Source organism: Pan paniscus, chromosome 19 (assembly GCF_029289425.2).
Source record: "Pan paniscus chromosome 19, NHGRI_mPanPan1-v2.0_pri, whole genome shotgun sequence".
Taxonomy (NCBI): Eukaryota; Metazoa; Chordata; class Mammalia; order Primates; family Hominidae; genus Pan; species Pan paniscus.
In genome coordinates, this window is record NC_073268.2 from 78,442,926 (window position 1) to 78,467,105 (window position 24,180).

The 24,180-nt window shown below is 38.0% G+C and overlaps 1 protein-coding gene across 2 annotated transcripts; it reads right to left on the reverse strand.

The window, feature by feature from the left end:
- Nucleotides 1–3,786: 3,786 nt before the first annotated feature.
- On the reverse strand, nt 3,787–20,479 carry LOC117976579 (ubiquitin carboxyl-terminal hydrolase 32). Of its 2 annotated transcripts, none has more exons than XM_034942646.3 (11): nt 20,215–20,479; nt 15,237–15,391; nt 14,204–14,285; nt 12,646–12,720; nt 11,995–12,133; nt 11,632–11,737; nt 9,994–10,167; nt 9,278–9,452; nt 8,683–8,834; nt 7,642–7,753; nt 3,787–6,279 (listed from the first exon to the last, which is right to left on the reverse strand). In XM_034942646.3, the coding sequence occupies exons 1-11, from the start codon at nt 20,258–20,260 to the stop codon at nt 6,215–6,217; spliced, it is 1,281 nt and encodes a 426-aa protein (XP_034798537.1). In that variant the 5' UTR covers nt 20,261–20,479; the 3' UTR covers nt 3,787–6,214. The 2 variants fall into 2 exon arrangements, with proteins under 2 accessions (XP_034798537.1, XP_063455384.1); XM_063599314.1 differs by having other exon boundaries at nt 4,208–6,279; nt 20,257–20,473.
- Between the last annotated feature and the right edge of the window lie 3,701 nt (nt 20,480–24,180).

Below are 24,180 nucleotides of genomic sequence, written 5' to 3' on the forward strand. Positions count from 1 at the left end.
TTGTCATTATTCCCTAAAGAATACAGTATCACGACCATTTATGTAGCATCTGCATTGTATTACACATCCTGAATAATCTAGAGATGGTCTAATGTCTACAGGAGGATGTGCATAGCTGATATGTAAATACTAGGCCATGTTATGTCAGAGACTTGAGGATCCATGGATTTTGGCATCCCCAGGGACCCTAGAACTAATCCATGGATACCAAGGGATGACTGTATAAACTCACTCAGTAAGGCTTCTCATTGGAGGAAGGGCCCAGTTCAGGACACACAGGGACATCTCCCTGGACTACTGTCCATTCATCCACCCATTCATCCATTGTCTCCCCCCACCCCCCCATCTCGGACTGTCCCAATGACAGCCCTAGCAAGAAGAGACAAGAAACAAGATAAGTTCACGTTGTCCAGTTTTGAGGTATTGGAAGAAGTTGCACCAGTATGAGAATAGTGGGTCAGTTTTCTACAGGATCCAGAAAGCATATCGGGCAGCCTCGGGGTGCGGAAAGGAGCCTGGCCTCTCCAGCAGCCACACAGGCCTGCAGTAGGATGGGGCTGGGGCTGGCCATGTGGATCACTCAGGCCTCATGAGGGGAAAGGAAATACCAGGGGGCAAAAGAGGAGCATGGGGGCAGCTGGTTGCCTAAGGGGAAGGCACCTCAGGGAAGGGGACTGTATTCATTTGTTTTCACACTGATGTAAAGAAATACCTGAGATTGGGTAATTTATAAAGGAAACAATCTTAATTGACTTGCAGTTCTGGAAACTTATAATCATGGCAGAAGGGGAAGGGGAAGCAGGCACCTTCTTCACAAGACGGCAGGAGGGAGTGAGTGGAGAACCAGTAAGTGCCACACTTTGAAACTATCAGCTCTCCTGAGAACTACCTCACTATCCGGGGAGCAGCACGGGGGAAACTGTCCCCAAATCCAATCCCCTCCCACCAGATTCCTCCCTTGACACAGGAGGATTACAGTCCCAGATGAGTTTTGGGTGGGGACACAGAGCCAAACATGTGAGGGTCTCAGTCTATGTTGCAGCTCCCCTGGGGCTGAGGCCTCCTCCCAGCCACCCCTTCCCCCAGGGCTTCCCACCTTCCCTGCCCTGAATTCTCTTTTTTTTTTTAGCTTAGTGATAGACAAAGTTAACATAGAAATCTTGGCCTTCCCAGGTGTGGTGGCTCACACCTGTAAACCACTGCACTCCAGCCTGGGCAACAAGAGTGAAACTCCATTGCAAAAAAAAAAAAAAAAAGTACATTTCAAATAATTATCACAAAGCAACTAGCTTTCCATTATCACTGAGTTTAAGAAACAGAATATAGTGAGCACTCAAAAGCCTCCCATTTGCTTCCTCCAAATCACAAATTCTCCCTTCCTCACAAAGGTAACTATTATTCTAAATGTTACAGTAATCACTTTCTTGCTTTTCTTTACAGTTTTATATCCTATGCACAAGTAAATAAACACTAGATTTCATTTTCCCTGTTTTAAAAGTTTTTATATTTATAAATAGAATTACTTAATTCATTTTTGTTTGTTTGTTTTTTGTTTTTTGAAACAGGGTCTAGCTCTGTCATCCAGGCTGGAGCGTAGTGGTGTGATCTCAGCTCGCTGCAACCTCCACCTTCTGGGCTTGAGAGATTCTCTTGCCTCAGCCTCCCGAGTAGCTGGGACTACAGGTGTGTGGCACCACGCTGGCTAATTTCTGTATTTTCTGTAGAGATGGGGTTTCACCATGTTGCCCAGGCTGGTCTTAAACTCCTGGGCTCAAGCAATCGGCCCACCTCAGCCTCCCAAAATGCTGAGATTACAGGTGTGAGCCACCGTGCCTAGCCTAATTCTTTTGTGTCTGGCTTCTTTCCATCAACATTAGGTTTACGAGATTCATTTATACTCGATATAACTACAAATCCATTCATTTTCATTCCTGTATAATGTTCCATTATCTTAATATATCTCAACTTCCCAATCCCTTCTACAACTAATGGACATGCAATGTTTTCATTTTGGGGCTACTATAGAACATGGTGCTACGAATATTCTTGTACATATCTCCTAGTACACATATCTTTTGGGTGGATACCTACAGGTAGAACTGCTTGTCTTTAACTAGAAAATTGTATTCCAAAGTAGTTGTATTAATTTATATTCTCATCAGCATGGTATGAGAGTTCCTGTTGCTCTACTTAGCAACCCTCTCAGTCTGTTTAATTTTACCTGTTCAGGTGAGTGCACTGATATCATAATATTGTTTTAATTTACATTTCACTGATTACTAGTGTCGTTGATCACTTTTTTTTTTTTTTGAGATGGAGTCTCACTCTGTTGCCCAGGCTGGAATGCAATGGCATAATCTCGGCCCACTGCAACCTCTGCCTCTGGGGTTCAAGTGATTCTCCTGCCTCAGCCTCCCGAGTAGCTGGGACTACATGTGCCCACCATCACGCCCAGTTAATTTTTGTATTTTTAGTAGAGACGGAGTTTCACCATATTGGCCAGGCTGGTCTTGAACTCCTGACCTTGTGATCCATCCGTCTCGGCCTCTCAAAGTGCTGGGATTATAGGTGTGAGCCACCGCACCCAGCCAAGTTATCAATTTTAATGAAGTCCAATTTATTCTTTTATATGAGTAGCGTCAGGAATGTATTTACCAGTATTATCTTCCAAGGGCTATTTCATTGTTTTGCTTTCAAATTTAGCTCTATAGAACACCTGGAATTGTGGTGAAAGGTAGGTGCCAAGTTTCATATGGATATCTAATTGTCCCAGCACCACTTGCTGAGAAAACTGTCTTTCTCTCACCTCTCTGCAATGTTATCTTTGTTATAAATCAGGTGTTCATACATTTGTGAACTGGTTTCTGGGCTCTCTCTTCTATCCCAATGGTCTACTTGTCTTTTCTTGTAGCAATATGACATTATTTTAAATATCATATCTTTGTGAAATAAATCTTGATATCTGGATGATATCCAATCTTGATGATATCCTCATATCTTATTCTTCTTCAAGAGTATCTTGGTTATTCCTGGTGCTTTGTATTTCCACATATGAGAATCAGCTTATCAAATCACACACCACACACACACACACACACACACATGCAGACTTTGCATTTTTATTGGGATTGTGCATTAAGTCATCTGTAGATTAGTTTGTGGAGAACTGATATCTTAAAATATTGAGTCTTCTAATCCATGAACATGGTTTATTCCTTCCAATATTTAAGTCTTCTTTAATTTCTATCAATATTTTATTTTCTATATAGATGTCTTATGTGTCATTTTTAAAGTTTATTCCTAGGTACTTAATTTTTTCTCAGCATTTAATTTTTTTGATACTAAGATAAATAATATCTGTAGTTGAGTTGAATGGTGGCCTCTAAAACAGTATATCCATATATCCATGTTCTAACCCCTGGAACCAGTAAATGTGACCTAATTTGGTAAAAGGATGTTTGTAGATGTAATTAAGTTGAGGATGTCAAGACGAGATCATCCTGGATTATCTGGGTGGGCCCTAAATTCAATAAGTATCCTTATCAGAGAAAGACAGAGAGAAGGAGAAGGCTATATGAAGAGGCAGGGATTGCAGTTATGCAGTCACAAGCCAAAGAATGCCTGGAGCCACCAGAGGTTAGAAGAGACAAGAAAGCATTCTCTCCTAGAACCTTTGGAGGAAGCCCCCACCCTACAGAAACCTTAGTTTCAGACTTCTGGCCTCCAGAAGGTGAAAGAATAAATTTCTGGGCCAGGTGCAGTGGCTCATACCTGTAAACCCAGCACTTTGGGAGGCCGAGGCAGGCAGATCACGAGGTCAGATCAAGACCATCCTGGCCAACATGGTGAAACCCCATCTCTACTAAAAATACAAAAATTAGCCAGGCATGGCAGCGTGCACCTGTAGTATCAGCTACTTGGGAGGCTGAGGCAGGAGAATTGCTTGAACCCGGGAGGCGGAGGCTGCAGTGAGTGGAGATTGCACCACTGCACTCCAGCCTGGGCGACATAGCGAGACCGTCAAAAAAAAAAAAAAGAATATATTTCTGTTGTTTAAAGCCACCAAATTTATGGTAATTTGTTATAACAGTCCTAAGAAAACCAATACAGTACCTTTTTTACAATTTCATTTTCTCTTGTTGCTGCTATACAATCAATTTACTTGATCTAGAAGCCCTGCTTTCCTTTATTTTATTTATTTATTTATTTATTTAAGACGGAGTTTTGCTCTTGTCGCCCAGGCTGGAGTACAATGGCACGATCTCGGCTCACTGCAACCTCCGCCTCCCAGGTTCAAGCGATTCTCCTGCCTCAGCCTCCTGAGTAGCTAGGACTACCGGCGTGTGCCACCATGCCTGGCTGATTGTTGTATTTTTAATAGAGACAGGGTTTCACCATCTTGGCCAGGCTGGTCTCGAACTCCTGACCTCATGATCCACCCGCCTCAGCCTCCCAAAGTGCTGGGATTACAGGTGTGAGCCACTGTGCCCGGCCTTTCCTTTACTTTATAAAATTAGGACACTAAAGTCCAAAGAGCTCAATCAGCTATCTAGTGGCAGAATTAGAACTAAAACATAGGTTGCTAAATTCCTAGTTCAGTGCCCTTTCTACTCTACCAAGTTGCCACTATACCCGAAGACTACCTCTTTAACAATTATCCACTGACCACAGTTTTCAAACCTTCCTTTTTCTTTTTTACCAAAGAGTCAACCTTTAATGCAATAGTTATATATTAGACTATCAAGAGAGGAATTACGCACAACTTGATTTTCCTCAAGAACATTCTTGTATCCTCTAAGAAAAAAAACAAAACAAAACAAAAAAACCAACCCCAAAACAAAAAACTTTTCCGAAGCCATCCGCATTTATGTGGCAGTGAAGATATACATACCTACACAAACACACAGGAAACATAAATTTTGTGTGTGTTGGTTTTTGTTTTTTTCTAATTTTTTTAGAGACAAGGTCTCACTTATTGCCCAGGTTGGAGTGGAGTGGTTATTTACAGGTGTGAGCATCATAGCATATTATAGCTTCAAAATCCTGTCCTCAAGGGATCCTCCTAAACATGCCTGGCTTAGGAGATACTTTTTTTTTTTTTTGAGACAAAGTCTCACTTTATCACCCAGGCTGGAGTGCTGTGGCGCAATCTTCGCTCACTGCAACCTCTGCCTCCTGGGTTCAAGCAATTCTCCTGCCTCAGCATCTCGAGTAGCTGAAACTACAGGCCCATGCCACCATGCCCAGCTAATTTTTTTATTTTTAGTAGAGATGGGGTTTCACCACGTTGGCCAGGCTGTTCTCAAACTCCTGACTTCAGGTGATCCCCCTGCTTCAGCCTCCCAAAGTGCTGGGAGTACAGGTGTGAGCCACCGCACCTGGCCATTTTCTTTCTTTTTTTTCTTTTTCTTTTCTTTTTGAGACAGGGTCTTGCCCAGGCTGGAATGCATGGGGCAAGCAAGCATGGCTCACTGCAGCTTTGACCTCCTAGTCTCAAGTGATCCTCCTGCCTCAGCCTCCAGAATAGTTGAGACTATAGGCACACACCATCATGGCTGCTTAGTTAAAAAAAAAAAAAAGTCTTTTTTTTTTTGGAATAGACGAGGTCTCACTATGTTGCCCAGGCTAGCCTTGAACTCCTGAGCTAAGGTGATCCTCCTGCTTCAGCCTCCCAAAGTGTTGGGATTACAGGTGTGAGCCACTGCACCCGGCCAGGAGACACAAATTTCTAAAGAAAGTAGTACTCAGATGCACTGACTATCCTGTTGCCTCTTAATATACGGATAAGGAATGTCATTTCATACGTTAGCCACCATGAGTAATACTAAATCCTGGCTCTGATCACTTATATTAGCACATATAATACATTGAAAATGCATTCACAGCAACAGATTTTGAGGACAGGATAAAAAAGTAAAAAAATAAAATTTGTAAAATTATTAAATTTTAAAAAATTAAAGAAAAGAAGAGAAGAAAATGCATTCAATGATGTTGCAAAGACAGAAAATGACTATTTCACAAATGACACTAGCAAGACTGGCAGTGAGTTGCCTAACATTTAACTAACCATTTTTCGGTGGACTGCAATGATGTAACCTGTAAAGGGGCTGTCAGGAAGAGATGGCATGTGACCATTAACCATTCCATTTGTGAAGTTCTTCTCAGTTCCACATGGCACAACAGTGTTTGGCATTCCATTGGGGATGAATATTGGTCAGGGTAGGTCCCCATTGGTAGTAAGGGTGAACATTCCATTTGTAGATGGCGAAGAGGAGAAATCTACAAATTCAAAGATAAGTACAGCATCATAAGCTTGTGGTATTTTCATCTTTGCTCTTTTCTCAAGTATCCTGAGGACCAGAGACAATGTAGTCTCTTAACACAGGGCAGGGAGAAATCACAGTATAAATAATTATAGATTTATTGGAAGATTTTAATTTTCCAGTTTTACTTCCGTAACTCACACTTTTGACCAAATGAAAAAGAAAGAGTAACTGCTGGAAACTATTAAGCAGAATTTTTGGAGAAACTTGTATCAGCACCATGTTGTAGCACACAAACAGTTCTACCACTTGTTTTCTTTTCCTTCTCTTCGCCTTTGAAGACACTGTCCAATACAGTAACCTCTACCCAGATGTTGCATTTAAAATTTAAATTAGGCTGGATGAGGCAGCTCACATTTGTAATCCTAGCACTTTGGGAGGCTGAGGTAGCAGATGCCTTGAACCCAGGAGCTAGTGACCAGCCTAGGCAACATGGTGAAAACCCATCTCTACAAAAGATACACCATAGCTGGGCATGGTGGTACACGTTTGTAGTCCCAGCTACTTGGGAAGCTGAGGTGGGAGGATTGCTTCAGCCCATAAGGCAGAGGCTGCAGTGAGCCAAGATGATGCCACTGCACTCCAGGCTGGGTGACAGAGTGAGACCGTTTCTCAAAATAAATAAATTAAATTAAATTAAATTAAAAATGCATTATTCTCCCTCACACTAGCCACATCTCGAGCGCTTAACAGTCCACGTGACTGGTGGATACTGTATTGGATGGCAAAGATCACAGAAGTTTCCACCACTGCAGAATTCTATTGGACAGTGATGCTCTAAACTAAAACTAAAATTAGAACATCCACCAACTCACCGTCAGGACTATCTACCTACTACACATCAATGAGGGGAGCCTCATAAAGCCCTTTATAGTTGGGGAATTAGCCTAATTAACCTAATTGTAAGTAATATAGAGAATAGACAAAGCATACTAGTGGCTAAAAGGACTCAGTGAGTGACCACATTAAATTACATATAATGTTGGATTTCTTTCTAGCTATATCTATTGTTTATATTTTCTGGTAGTATGTTCCTCTCATACTAGCTGTTGCCATGTTAGTATTAGATAAAAGTTCAAAGAGATCTGAATTCCAAGAGTATATTAGCTAACGACTACCTATCTAACTGAAGTCACTTGGGTTCTCTAAATTTTAGGTTTCTCGTCGAAAAAATATGGAATAATCAGTAAGGTTTCCCTTGGGTTCCAAAATTCTTCTGCTATCATATCCTCAGCATGAACAAATATAAAAAAGTTGACAACTCTTAGGCAAATATTTAAAGGAGCAATCATGAGAAGGAGTTCTAGTTCTATCTTACCTGTCTGTGTTGGACTAGAAGCTGAAATTGGAGACGCAGGGACAGGAATTTCAAATGCACACAAAAATCCACTCACTGAGAGTCGTACTTTTTGGTTGTCCTGAGGAAAGTTCTACAGAAACAGCAGCAAGATGAGAAGGGGAAGATGTTTCAGATAAAATGGAAAAGTTCTCTCTCTAACATATTTCAAAAGAATGTCTTAGGCGCTTTCATCCGTAAAACCAATGAGATGATTGAATAATTTTTCAACTACATAAAGGATGAATGCTTGATAAAAATAACGGAAAACTAACCTCAATTTTTGAACTATTATCTCTTTTCACAGGAAGAAGTGTGTTATATATGACTGACTTCAGTTTTGTCCGTTTCAGGGATCTAAATTCCAACCCTCAGAGACTCCATTTTTGCATTTCATATTAAGAAACTGTCAATGAGGTGAGAGTGTGTTCAGAAATCCCAAAGATGAATATAAATAATACCAGTTGCAGGAGCTTAATTTAGAGTAGGCAATATATTTATTAGATTATTTGTTTCCCCAGCTGGTATGTAGAAAGACATGATTGGTGTCAATTTGTCTTTACTCTTAATTTCTTAGTGTGTTAAAAGACCAAGTATATATATTCATAAATACTAAAAACACACATTCATAAATACATAAAATACTTTAACCTAGGAATAATTCTACTAACAGCGGTAATACAGAAGAGTTGTCAAGTGTAATAGCAGCAGGCTTTGGTAACAGCAGCAGTCTTTGGTGGAAACCTATACTATAGTGACACAGCTAGAACACTCCATATAGGCAGCCTTACTTATTTCCCTTCTTCAAAAATACCACCATCAGTATTATCCCTTTATTCTGGTAGAAAACTCTTAGGTTTCTGGGTTGGAAAACTTGGTGTTTTTTGTTGTTGTTGTTGTTCAGTTTTCGTTATGTTTTAGTATCTCTCTTGGTCACATAACCTAACAATTGATCATAATAATTGAGAAAAATGTCATCTTTGGAGGATAGAATCAAAAGTTTCTTAGAATAGTTAATATTACCTTTATGTTGGAACCATGTACTTCTGCTAGAAGGATTTGTTCTGAATTAAGTCCACAGAGATCACTCAGCTGTTTTTTTAAACCTGTGTACTTTTCATCCATATTCAGTCTTAGTCCATACCGTACAGGGGTAGTACCATCTAACTTAATCACTAGTAAAGAGAAAAGATCTTTTATTGGTAAAATGCAGGTTTCATTGAAAGTCTTAAATGCTGTGTACAGATATATCTGACTCGTAAATATAATAGCAAATATTTCAGCCTAGAATTTTTATTTTATGTGTAAACACTAAAACAGATGGTGCTTAGGGATAATATTAAGTGAAATCAGTATTTTTTTGGTGTTCATCTGACATAAAAGTATGAGTGGCTTTGCAGGGTTTTAAAGAGAGTTGCTGGCATATTTGAAACCAAAAAAACATGCCCCAATCTACATCTTTCAAACCTCAAGTCATGCCTAAAATTAGGTTGCTCAATTATAATATGCTGACCACCGGTCTTTATTTGTAAACAAATAACTATGCTTACAAATTCAGGCTATTTAAATAAAGTAAATTTAATGGAGTCAAGTAATTTTTCAGAACTTTCTGACCTACCTGTTATTTCTAATTGCATATAACTGTCCATTGGTAGTGGCAAAGACAAAAAATTGAAAGGGTCAAATCGGACACTTATATGCCCACATGTCTTGCATTTTACTTGAGATCTTAGCTGCCCATGGAACAAATCCACAACAATTGATCTATTTCTTCTTAGTTGGTTGTCCCAGGCCTAGCAATAAAAAAGATGAGAATTTTCTCTCAAAATCCAAAAGAGAGGCATTTCTATATAAATTCAAAGAAACTAGTTGAATATATTGGATTTAAATGTAAAGAATATAATCCTTACTCTTCATTTAACATAAAATATTAAATTGAGATGGAAAATCCTATTTTTCATTTGTTCTTATCAAGGTAACAATGGTAAATATTAAAGTTATTTGTCCATTAACAAGTATAAAGCATGGCTATAGGTCACTGTATCCATTACTTTAGCAATTATGGGGACTCTTTAAATTCCACTGGATAATTATTCCTACATCCAGTCCCATAAAGTTTACAATATGAAATGGCAACAGTTTTCTATTTTCATTAAACGTATTTTTGTTTTGGCATTATTGCATAAGAATTAAGCACAGAAATAGAAATTCATTCATTTTTGCAGTAAAGTTCTGATCTCAGAATAGTTTAGTTTGCATTTAAGTTGTGCTACATGTATTTGTGGCCAGAACATTTTGTCTATTGCTTACATTAGAAACTCAAAACTGACAAACCTCTGCAGCTACTTCCCAGTCTGGTCGCCCATCACTGTCCTTCAGTTCCACATATGGCTTTTCATGGACTCGATTAAGATCTTCATGAAGACCATCCAAGAGAAAAGCCAGAAGTTCTTGGGAGTCTTGTTGCTGAAACCCGTTAAACCTGGGAGCATATTTTGCTATGGTCCACTATAAATATAAGAGAAGTCACAGTCATTATTTCCTACCCATAAAATTTGGAATGAATATGTCCTATAATCCAATCAGAGCCATTGTAAGAAAATAAATAGTATAGTACTTAGTCTGCCTCTATTTCAACAAATATATTTTGGATAATCATGAAATCTTTTGAATCTTAATGTCAAATGACCCCCCCAACAAAAAGAGAAGTATTTTGGCCAATACTGTGCAATACTGTGTCCTCAGTTCAGTATCATGTAAGCAAACTATTCTTCAGGCACACAGATGTTATTTAAGGCAGAAATATTAAAACAGCGTTTGCTCACATTGAAAGATCCTGTTCTATAACGTTTTACATTTTTATATGCACATAAAATATGTATATTTTATAGGTACATAGTATATACATAACATGTGCATAAAATAATGTGCATATAATAATACATAACATGTATAAAATAATATGTGTATATATTACTTTATATAATATAATGTTGTCTTCAACAATTACATTTTCTGGTCTTGTTGCATCCTAACTTTTATTAACTGCATTATATTATAGAATTATTTTGAGGATATAAATTAATTAGAATAGTGCCTGGCAAGAGGTAAGTAGTCAAATGTGTAGCTGTTATAGTTAATAATTTGTAATATAAAAAGCTTTTGCTTTGTATTTAAATAAAAATAATGAATAATCCTAATTTCACTAAAATCTACTACATCTGATATTAATATAAAACTTATATTCATTAGTTTCATTCATTCATCCTTCTACTTTTTTTTTCTTTTTGGAGACAGAGTCTTACTCTGTTGCCCAGGCTGGAGTACAATGGTGTGATCTTGGCTCATTGCAAACACCACCTCCCAAGTTCAAGCATTTCTCATGCCTCAGCATCCCAAGTAGCTGGGATTACAAGCATGCACCACTATGCCTGGCTAATTTTTTTTAGTAGAGACAGGGTTTCGCCATGTTGTCCAGGCTGGTCTTGAACTCCTGGCCTCAAGTGATCCACCCACCTCGGCCTCCCAAAGTGCTGAGATTACAGGCGTGAGACCCTGCGCCCAGCCTACTTCTTTGTATTCTACAGATAGAACTATCTTAGTTACGTTGAAAATGGATTGGATTGGATGTAATTAATAAGACTCTGAGGTCCACCTTGCAGTTAGAATACTGCTAATAGTGAAGTATTACCAAAAAAGGTTTACTCTTCATATAAGATGTTTGACAAATTAGTAAAATGAATGACATCCCGAATTTAGAGTATACCTTTGGTCTTTATCCTACCCACTACATATACAGTAGTATTTTGCATATATTTAAACAAGCAAAAGAATTTGACCTTTTGTTTATACCAAGTGAAGGATCCAAAAACATTTATTAAGCTAAAAGGCTAAACACAAAAAACAAGTAGAGAAAAATGATTAAACAACTATTAGGAATTAAATACTTTTATATTATTTTAACCTGCTTACCCGAAGCTTTAATGGGGCAACATTCTTCTGAGTTCCACTCCAAAGTTCCTGCACTAAATCACCATAGCATTTAGCCATATGCCCCTTCATACCAATGGGATTTGTCCTAGAAGTTTGAGAGGAAAATTTGTTGCCAAAGATTCTCATAAATCACAATCATGTGGGTGCAAAAATGCCTAGCATCTCACATCAAAATATCTTTTCTTTTTGAAACAAGAGATGTATTCCTTGGCCTATTTCATATTAAATAGGGCAAATAAGATAAAATCTTTCTCCCACAGGGTGAAAAAAGAGGAAATTTAGGTAATATTGGGTTTATATCAAAGTCACAGGTTAAGAGGCCAGTGACTCCAGAAAGATTACCTGTTGAGTTCATAAAGATGTCTCCCTGAGATAAAATACTGTGTCAGTGGCTGTGTGTTACTAACACACTGGATGCTTGAGTTCATGAAGCATGTGTTTCCCAGGTTGCTTAGACCTGTGGCTCCCTTTTCTGTGGGAACTGGAACAAACAATATGAGAACCAAAGCTTAGCTGTAGTAATATGCCATGGCACAAACAGTTACTTATATTCAATGAAAAGGTTTTTTATAACTCTCATAATCAGCTAAATGGTGCTAATAATTCTCTAGCAGGTCTTTGAAATGCTAGAGAAGGCTTTTCATGGAGTGTCTGGCAACAGTGATGATCCATGCTCATTTGTAACCCAGAAGCAGCAATTATTCTTTTTAATTGCTATGATTTTTCAAAATAATTCAAACAATTCTTCTTCTAGTATGTCTTTTAAAACATATAAATTATTTAATTGCAGAGTTAGAAAGAAATTTAGAAAATAATTTGATGGTGGGTTTGCCAACATCAAATGCTGCTTCAGGAAAAAAGAAAAAGAAGAAGGCCCTAATTACTTTTGAACTAGAAAACCAAAAGTTGTTAGCACTTTAATAGTTGAGAGAAGAAAAAAAAAAAAGAATACATTTAAAATAATCTCTTTAAAAAATAATACTGGAGACTTACCCTTGTGTCTATCTATTTTACTACTATTTGCTATAAAAGACATCTCCTCAGGCCAACTCATATCTTTGTTGCGAACTGGAAGGACAGATAGGAACGTGTTAATTTCTTATCAATCTAATTTACACCCATTTGATTGCTTTTTTTTTAAAGACATCTTATTCCTAAATCAGAAGTTTTAAAATCTAGTTAATTTTAGTACATGCATTGCTTAACGACGAGGTTATATTCTGAGAAATGCATCATTAGGTGATTTTGTCTTTGTGTGAACATCACAGAGTGTACCTACACAAACCTAGGCTATGTATGGTATAGGCTGTCGCTCCTTGGCTACAAACCTGTACAGTATGTTACTGTATTGAATACTGTAGGCAAGTGTAACACAATGGTAAGTATTTGTGTATCTAAACATGTTAGAACATAGAAAAGGCACAACTAAAAATACAGTATTATAATCTTATGGGACCACTGCTGTATACAGGTCTTTTGTTGACAAACATCTTTTTGCAGCACATGCCTGTAATTGGCTCTAAAACCATTCCTACTCTTCATATTGAGGACTTTAAAGTCACTTGGTTTGAATAATCTCATCCCTCAATTACCTACTTGAAGTAAAATTATACTCAACCATCTACAGAAGTAATTAAAGTTCAGAAACAATGGAATTTCTTATACTTAAAACATTAGAAATTACAATTCTTTCTTAAATTGTAACAACTGTCAGAGTAATTTATTCCTTTTTTTTTTTTTTTTTGAGACAGTCTGGCTTTGTCCCCCAGGTTGGAGTGTAGTGATGTGATCTTGAGTCACTGCAACCTCTGCCTCCTGGGCTTGACTGATTCTCGTGCCTCAGCTTCCTGAGTAGCTGGGACTACAGGCACGTGCCACCACACCCAGCTAATTTTTGTATTTTTAGCAGAGACAGATTTCACCATGTTGGCCAGGCTGGTCTGGAACTCCTGACCTCAAGTGATCCACCCATCTCAGCCTCCCAAAGTGCTGGGATTACAGGCGTGAGCCACTGCGCCCAGCCTATTCATTTTAATACAAAGGCAGCTAACAATGTTGCCACAAAACTTGATGGGAAAAGATACACTTAAAAAGTTTTTAATGGCATGTGCATGCCAGTGTGTAAATCTATGAATATACAAGTAGCTCTGTCAGTGAGTAGCCAATGTTGGTGACTAATGAAAGCCTGTGCTACTAACTATGCAAGAAAGTTGTTCTCTTTACTCAAACTCAAAGCAGCAACTTGAAAATTTTAAGGAACTATAAATGTGTAAACTGAATTCACTTGTTTTTTATCTACCATTCCCATCCTTTGTCAGTCAATGACTAAAAACAGAATATTTTCCCTTTAAAGCAATCTAAATTGTATGGTAGGATTACATAAGAGTTCAAAGGGTTTTCTTTTTCTTTTTTTTCCAAAGGGTTTCTTTATCATAAAAACATAATAATCAAATAATAGTTGTTTTGGAGAAAATTATAAAATGGGTTATTAGTAACTCTTTAAATTCTTCCCCTTGAAAATTTAATATAGATGCATGCTTCCATCTTGTACCTTCAATTACCAGGTGTTGTTCATCCTGGATTTTCAAATATTCCAATTTATGATCCTCATCATCCAGAAGAGTAAGGTAGTTCTGTGTAAGGAGGAGGAAATGTTTTTGTTATTTGGTTAGTAAACTTGAAACAAATACAGAGATAAAAATGAGTAACAATTAAAAAAAAAAACTTCTTTGTAGTTATATAACATATCACAAATATCTGGCCTACTATAGTTGTTCACAAATATTTATAACTTAGGTGGTGGTATGAGAGAAAGACAATGTGTACTTCATAAGCGTTATCTTTCTCTTTTTTAAAATTTCAGTAGGTTTTTGGGGAACAGGTGGCGTTTGGTTACATGAATAATTTTTTTTTTTTTTTTTTTAAAGATGGAGTCTGGCTCTGTTGCCCAGGCTGGAGTATAGTGGCACTATCTCGGCTCACTGCAACCTCCGCCTCTGGGTTCAAGCAATTCTCCTGCCTCAGCCTTCTGAGTAGCTGGGACTACAGGCTCACACCACCACACCCAGCTAATTTTTGTATGTTTTAGTAGAGACAGGGTTTCACCGCGTTGGCCAGGCTGGTCTCAAACTCCTGACCTCTGGTGCTCCAGCCACCTCGGCCTCCCAAAGTGATGGGATTACAGGCGTGAGCCACTGTGCTCGGCCACACCATTAGTTTATAATGTAACATATAATCTTTGTAACATGTAATCTTTATATGTAACAATAATCTTTGAAAGATAGTACTGTCCATGGTGATCAATTGCTATTATGGATCTCAGAGACAAATATTACAAGTATACATATAGTAACTTAAAAGATGAACTTTTCACTGATATCCTAGACATGGCTTTTAGCATAATTACTATAGGTAAAATCCCATACTCATGAAATATGATTTAACACTTAATTAGCCTTGTGCTCTTTGGCAACATATGTACTAAAATTGGAACAATACAAAGAAGTTTAGCAAATTTCTTTTACTATTTAAAATTAAACAAATACCAACAATCAGACTCTCCATGACTCTGAGATGCCTCTTACCTCACTGTTGTATAGCCACAGGCGCATATCTTCCTCTTTAATGCGCAGCCTTTGAGATAGATATTCGTGAATTTCCTTGATGGTCTGCATTCGACTAAAACAGCCTGTATAGGCTAATACCCGCTTTAAAGGTGCATTCGGAGAAGGTACATTTCCTATGGTTACAGTAATCACAGTAAGAAAAAAGGCAGATATGAAAAAGGAGCACCCCTCTCAGCAATGGGGACCATACTATTTTAGGAAATAATAATGAGAAATGAGAATTACAGGTGTAATAATTTTATAAATGAAGAGCACCAAAAAGCTTTAAAGTGCAGGCAGGAGACCCAAGTTCTTTTTGTTTGTTTGTTTGTTTTTAATAGATGGAGTCTTGTTATGCTGCCAGGCTAGAGTGCGGTGCTGTGATTTTGGCTCACTGCAGCCTCCACCTCCAGGGCTCAAGCAATCCTCCCACCTCAGCCTCCTGAGTAGCTGGTACTACAGGCGCACGCCACCACATCTGGCTAATTTTTGTACATTTTTGGGTAGAGACAGGGTCTTGGCCATGTTGCCCTGGCTGGTCTCTAACTCCTGGGCTCAAGCAATCCACCTGCCTCGGCTTCCCAAAGTGCTGGGATTACAGGTGTGAGCCACCAAGCCCAGCCTTCCAGGTGTTTTAAAGTGAGTCCAAAGCCTCGACTTTGAAAAGATGAGCAAAGGCCCAAGGCCCAAGGTCCAAATTATTGGCAATATTTAGATACCAAGAAGAGTAGGAACATGCCAGAAAACAATTGGCATTGATATCTGGCTGCACTCAGCTGAGTCACAGTCAATAGCAAAATGAAATAAAACTCAGTGGAAAAAAAATTAAGACAGAGTTAAAAAAAAAAAAAAACTCAGTGGAGGAGATAAAATGAGATGGGATTTGAATCCCACAGATAGATAATTGGATTCACCTGGTCCACTTTCCTAAACTTTCTTTGAATCACTAATCCCATCACTTTCAGTCATTAAGTAGCTGAATTATCTGGCACAGTGGTACAACTGCACCAGAAAACATATGTATATCTATTACATATCAATTTTAAAAAAAGAGAATTTGACATAAAATTCTAAATAGGTATAGACTCTACATAGCCAAACAGAGTTTTTTATTATCATTATTTGAGATAAGGTCTCATTCTGTTGCTCAGGCTGTAGTGCGGTGCGGCAATCATGGCTCACTGCAGCCTCAACCTCCCTCATTCAAGTGATCCTCGCACTTTAGCTTCCCAAGTAGAGACAGGGTCTCTCTATGTTGCCCAGGCTGGTTTTGAACTCCAGGGCTCAGGGAATCCTCCCACCTTGGCCCCCCAAAGTTCTGGGATTACAAACTGAGATTACAAGTGTGTGAGCTACCACATTTGGTCAAAACAGAGTTTCAAATTGAAGCCAAGAAGTTTCCCATGGCCAAATAAACAAGTGCCCAATAAGGAAAAAAAAAATCATATTAGCCTGTCCACCCAGTAAGATGACGACAGACATGACCTTGAATTCCTGAAGGGCTAAAGGTAGAAACAAGAAGAGTGGTAATACAGGGGAAAAGAGTAAAGAGTGAAGGAAGAATATATCAAGTCTCACTACATACTTCAAAAGAGGAGGGGTATGAAATGACAAGAGATTATGGAAATCAAAGAGAGGTGGCAAAAAAAAAACACATCATTAAACCCTGGTTCACTATTCCGCCAAAAATCTAGACAAAACTGTGGCTTAAAATAGTCTTCTCTGCTGAGGCTGTATTTTATTGAGCAACCCAACTTAAAAATATAAACTTATCAATATAATGTACATTCCAAATAATTTTCTACCCATTCAATCATGAGTTAGCTTTTTTCTTCCTGAAACATGCTTTTAATGAGTCTTCCCCACTAAATAAAGCTGAGAAAATATGTGCATCATCTACTTTTTTAGAACTTCAGAAAAGGAATTCCCTCACCTAAGGCAGGCTAAAAAGTCACCTAAAAAACAATGACTTCTATAGCCTTGTCTGTAGAAAAGGCTACATTTAAGTAATTGTAACTGTAAGAAGGTTTGAATACTTGTCACTTCAAAAGGAATAAAAGAGCCTAGTAAACAGTTGTAATAAATTGAGTATTTGAGAAAGATGAACATCATGTTATGGCAGAACAAAACCCAAACCGTGATCAGTTTTTAAACACATAGCAAGCAAATCTTTTACAATCAGCAAGCAAAGGATAATCTCTAAAAGAAAACAAAAGAGCAAATTTCTCCAATTATACATTTTAGGATTAGTTGTAAGATTACAGCAAGAAAGCATATTTTTATAAATTTTAAAATGATTAATGATTGATTTCACAACTAATTAGCAAGGAATAAAATTTCAAAATAAAACCAAATTTGGAGCATCTGAAATACGCAGTTCTAGGATTCAGAAGCATATAAGTATAGTATTCAAGTCAATCTCTATTGTCCTAAGCCACAATATGAAAATTTGAGTTTTAGAAAGTTTTTATAGCATAGCTCATTAAGCAGGCAGCCACTTACTATACATACTTTTGTGCTTTTGAATAGCACCAACAAATCTAGTGGAATTTATAGAAGCAGCAAAAATCTAGGATCAGCACAAGAGTTACAAAGAATACCTACTAAAAGCGCAACAACACATCTTGCCTCTCATGTTATCTTTCTTTTATATATTTTTTTGAGACAGAGTCTCGCTCTGTTGCCCAGGCTAGAGTGCATGGCACGATCTCGGCTCACTGCAACCTCTGCCTCCTGGGTTCAAGCAGTTCTCATGCCTCACCCTCCCGAGTAGCTGGGATTACAGACACCTGCCACCACACATGGCTAATTTTTGTATTTTTAGTAAAGATGGGGTTTCGCCATGTTGACCAGGTTGGTCTCGAACTCCTGACCTCTGGTGATTCAGCAGCCTCGGAGTCCCAAAGTGCTGGGATTACAGGCATGAGTCACTGCACCTGGCCTCATGTTATCTTTCAAAGAGAATTGAAAAAGTTGTAATGGGTGCCATGGAAACAAGGCTAATCCTTCTAATGGAAAATTAAATCAAGAATGTTTCATAAAGGTTCTATCTCACTGTTCCTTTTTTAAAAAATGGTTTCCTTCACTTTTTATTTTTTTTTAAGAGACAAGCTCTTGCTCTGTTACCCAGGCTGGAGTATGGTGGCACAATCATAGCTCACCACAGCCTTGAACTCCTGGGCTTAAGAGATCTTCCCACCTCAGCCTCTTGAGTAGCTGAGACTACAGGGCACACCACTTTGCCCAGCTAATTTAAACAATTTTTTGTAGAGACAGGATCTTACTATGTTGCCCAGGCTGGTCTCAAACTCCTGGCCTCAAATGATCTTCCTCCCCAGTCTCCCAAACTGTTGGGATTACAGGCATCAGCCACCATGCCCAGCCTCACTGTTCTTTGATTTTGCTGTTTTCCCCAAAGACAAAGTTTGGTAGACGGGGGCCAATGCTTTGCTATAATTATTACAAAACACTATTGAAAGAATTCTTACCAAACAGGCCGAGGTGGATGGATCACGAGGTCAGGAGATCGAGACCATCCTGGCTAACACGGTGAAACTCTGTCTCTATTAAAAATGCAAAAAATGAGCCAGGTGTGGTGGTGGGCGCTTGTAGTCCCAGCTACTTGGGAGGCTGAGGCAGGAGAATGGTTTGAACCTGGGAGGCGGAGCTTGCAGTGAGCCGAGATTGTGCCACTCCACTCCAGCCTAGGTGACAGAGCAAGACTCCATCTCGAAAAAAAAAAAAAATAAAAGAATCTTCATATATTATATGAATATAACCTTTAATGAAGATACAAAACTAACTTTGTTCAATTTCAAAGGAGAGCAAGTACTTCTTTTGGTCAGGGTTTAGAGGTAGTTCTTGCATACTAAGTTATTTAAATTATAATAACATGCTGGTATTGTTAACATAGTCTGAGAATTTGTGTAAATGGTTGCTCATGATTATTAATATTATTTTTTGAGACAGAGTCTCACTCCGTCACCCAGGCTGGAGTGCAACGGTGTGATCTTGGCTCACTGAAACCTCCACCTCCTGGGTTCAAGCGATTCTCTTGCCCCAGCCTCCCAAGTAGCTGAAATTACAGCACCACCACGCCCAGCTAATTTTTGTATTTTCAGTAGAGACAGGGTTCATGTTGGCCAGGCTGGTCTTGAACTCCTGACCTCAAGTAATCTGCCCACCTCAGCCTCCCAAATTGTGGGATTACAGGCATGAGCCACTGTGCTCAGCTTATTATTTCTTTACTGCTGAAGAATAATTTCAAACATTTGCAAAGCAAAAGCACAGAGCAAGTCTTGCCCATCAATAAAGTTTAACCTTATGGAGAAATGAAAGGGGAACTTTTTGCATGTTATACATTAAAATGGGAACTACTTTATATGTCATTTTGATAGGCTTGATGTTTTTTCAAAGCAAATATATCACTTTAATCTTCAAAAATATGCCTTTTGCTCTGTACTCTCTGTCTCTTATGTAAAGCCTCTTTAGATCAAGCATGAGAAATGTATCAAGTTTTGCCAAAAAACCAAACAACAACAAAAACCTTAAAAAACAAAAAAGATGATAGTATAAAAGGAATTGCTTTTTACAAATTTGAGTGGAGTTGAAAAGACCAGTCAATGACTGGTATACTACTACTTAGTCTAGTAACAATTTACAATGGCTTGTCTCAAAGAAATAAAGCATGTAAAATATATTTCTATTTATTTTCTTCGTAAGTAGAAAAGGAAACATCCCATCTCAGTTTGCTGTTGGAATGTTTGCTTCAACCCCTCATCTAGTCTTCTGCATGACCACAGATCTAAGCCCTGTAAAAATTAATTACTGAGTCTGTAGGAAAGCTGATGGGAATGTGTATCAATACAGTGGCACCAGACTTCGAGCAACGTAGTTTTCACCTTTTTTTTTTTTTTTTAAGGAAATGCATGGTATTCTTGCTGCATTCTTAAGTTACCTCTCGGTAAATGCTGAGGAAACATTCTCAGGCTCATCATACCCATATTCACCCAGATGTTAGACTGCTGTGTCCGAGTGGCAGGCTGCTGTCTCAGGAAGAGAAGATAGCGGGGAAATAATTCCAGCTCTGGGATGTCTGTCTTGCTGTTCTTGATAACCTATTATTTTAAAAGATAAAAAGAGATCACTAAAAAAAGAAACAAAACTTGCCATTTTAATCTAACTTCTGAGATTTATTTCTAAACCAAAATGTCCAACAAGTTCACTAGCCACATTTCAGTAATTACTGAAACTCACACATTTAAGTTACATGGATCTGATTACTGTTAAAATTCCTGCTCCAAAACCCGTTTCCTAAGATTATAACTCCTTGTAGATATCTTCTCCCCTTTTATTTAAAAGCAAGTAACAACACTGAGGAAAAAAAAACCCTAAGTATTATCTATAATTCTACTACCCTCACACCATAAGTCTTTTCATTTTTACATATTTCATGTATATAAATGACTGACATTTTAAGGACAAATTCATAAAAATTGAGTTACAAGTCAAAAACTATGGAAGTATTCATTAGCTATATAGTCATGCTGCCATCTAAAGTTTAGCAATTTACACTATTGCCAGTAATGTGTAAGTATACTACTCTCATAAAACCTTATCACTGGACATCATTTAAAAACATCCACATTTCGTTAATATGAAGAGTATTATAAATTGCTTAAATTTTTATTTTTTGTACTAGAGTGAGGATGCAACTGTTCCCATATAAAAATTTACTACGTTCTGCTTGCATAACCAGTCTGTTCACATATGTTTTGTCTATGACTTAAACAAAAAATTTGGATGTAAAAAAACCTCAGATTTCACATTGTTGGAACAGGATTTTTAAGTAGTTTTAACCTGCTTATTAGCCCACAGACACAGGAAAACATTTAATTATCAAAATATTGTTGTAAGAGTAGTACATGATCAATTTCATATTCTAAAAGGATAGCAGGGTTAACACTGAAACTCCTTTTTTTTTTTTGAGACACAGTCTCACTCTGTCACCCAGGTTGGAGTGCAGTGGCCCGATCTCGGCTCACCGCAAGCTCTGCCTCCCGGGTTCTTCCCATTCTCCTGCCTCAGCCTCCCAAGTAGCTGGGAATACAGGTGCCCGCCACCACACCTGGCTAATTTTGTTTTTGTATTTTTAGTAGAGACAGGGTTTCACCGTTGTTAGCCAAGATGGTCTTGATCTCCTGACTTCGTGATCCGCCCGCCTCAGCCTCCCAAAGTGCTGGGATTACAGGCGTGAGCCACCGCGCCCAGCCAACACTGAAATTCTTGAAAACAGAAACTCTGTACAGAGTCTTTTAAGTCTCAGGTGACCAGGCTTTATTTTCCTTTACTCTCATAACCAATATCTTCTGCAACAGAACTTTTTTTTTTTAGTATCAAGAGGGAGCAATAAAAATCAAATAAAAACAACACTACAAGCCAGGTGCAGTGGCTCATGCCTGTAATACCAGCACTTTGGGAGGCCAAGGCAGAAGGACTGCTTGAGACCAGGAGTTCGAGACCAGCCTGGGCAACACAGCAAGATTCTGTGTGAACACTTACCAATTGATGGTGAGCATTTCAAAAATACAGGGCCCTGTAAGAAAAATTTTGTTTTTCTATGAGAACATCTCAAGTATATTTATTAATTTCATGCAAAAAGTCAGAAGCATATAGAGACCCAATCCTAAAGAGTGAAGAAATAGTGTCCCTTATTATTAACCTGAGATAAAATATCAATAATTGGGCCCAGTACAGTGCCTCACATCTGTTATCCCAGCACTTTGGGAGGCGGAGGTGGGCGGATTTCTTAAGCCCAGGAGCTCAAGACCAGCCTGGGCAACATGGCGAAACACCATCTCTACCAAAAAATATACTACAAAAAAATAATAATAATAATAGCCAGGTGTGGTGGTGGATGCCTGTAGTCTCAGCTACTAGGGGAGCTGAGGTGGGAGGATCACCTGAGCCTGGGGAGGTCAAGGCTGCAGTGAGCCATGATGGTGCCACTGCGCTCCAGCCTGGATGACTCTTTGAGACAGAGTGAGACCCTCTCTCAAATATAAATATAAATATTCATATATATACACACAATTGTGTGTATGTGTGTGTGTGTGTGTGTGTGTATATATATTTCCTTATATTGCTGCTACCAGAGTTTCTATACCAAAAAACACCAAAATAAGATCATGGCCAGTGTTGGGATCAAGTATATAAGTAAACAGAAAAAGAATATTTGAGGAGAAGGTGGAGAAAATTATGAAATAATTCAGAGAGAAATAAACAGAAAAAAGAGAGAGAAAAGAAAGTGGTGGAAATTGTTAAAAGTTATGTGTACTATTGTAAAATGTACAAAACATTTCTAACAATCACATTTAATAAATTCATAGGTCTTAAACTTTAGATTGCATAGAAATCACCCGCTCCCTTGAGATTGTGATCAAGTAGGTCTAGGATGGAGCCCATGAATCTTCATTTTATATAAGCAATCCCACTACAGTTAATTTTGTTGAAATAGCCTTTACAATAAAAGAAAATATATGTTGATATATTTATTTGGAATTATTACCTTTTTGCATGATCTTTAGCAAGACGATCTCGTCAAAGCGCTCTGTTTAACTCTTAGCATCTTGAGCATCTTAACATCTTTAGCATCTTGCGATAATGTAATAGTTTGACAAGCATCCCAGAAGTACTGATTTACCAAAGCTTATCTAACATGATCTGATCATGCTTGAAACCATAAGACTTTCTGCTTGCCAAAAACATGGTCTTCTATTTCTTGCCCAACCTCTAATCCTTTTTTCATAAAACTGTGTAACACATGAGCCAACCAAGAGTGTGTAAAGCTCCTGTTAAAATGGGGATATGGCCCCACTCTAAATTTCCAGAGAGACCAGCTGATGTTTTGAAATAAATATTACTAGAGTTTGCCTCTGTTCTATGAAGGCTGGGTTTCAAAAATACAACCAAAGAAACAAAAGTACAGCAATAAACCAAAGGGATATAAAAAACAGCTAGAGAGCCATTTAAAATATTTGAAGTAAGTAGGAGCAAGTAAGTGTCAATGTTTTAATGTAGTGCTCTATTGTTGGATCTGAAATAGTTCGTAACGCAGTGGTTGCTTTGACATTAGTGATTGCTGTCACAGAAGCAGAGACTTCCTGTTGTTTGCTATTGTATCCCCAGTACTGAAACAGAGCCTGGCATGTAGTATGCACCCAACAAATATATTTTTTTAGAATGTAATTATTTTATTAATATTTAAAAACATTTTTATGTTTTGAACATATTTTTGAATATGTTCAAATATTTTACTTTAGTGAATAGTAGTGGACAAGGCCAGATATGATGTTTTTCTATAACCTTAGGTTAGTATTGGTAGCGGTTCGATAAATTCAAATCCTTTGACTCCAATCACAAGGCTTTCTCTGAAGTACTTCACTGATTTTTGTAAAATATTCTTAATTTGAACTGTTATTCAAATTGATTTTAAGTAAAATTTGTATGTGGCTAGATATTCCTTGTTGATTTCACTTTCACTGACATTTTTACTGTCATTTTACAGTGCTTACAAAATATTACCTGTTGGATTTCTCTTTTTTCCCCCAACTTTCATTTTAGAATCAGGGGGTACATGTGCAGGCTTATTACACAGGTATATTGTATGATACTGAGGTTTGGAGTATGAATGAATCTGTCCCCCAGGTGGTGATCATAGTACCCAATAGGTAGGGTTTTTTTCAATCTTTACCCTACTTCCACCCTCCCCGCTCTTGTATTCCTCAATGTCTATTGTTACCATTTTTATGATCACGAGTACCCAAGGTTTAGCTTCCACTTATAAGTGAGAACATACGGTATTTGGTTTTCTGTTTCTGTATTAGTTTGCTTAGGATAATGCTTTCCAGCTGCACCTGTGTTG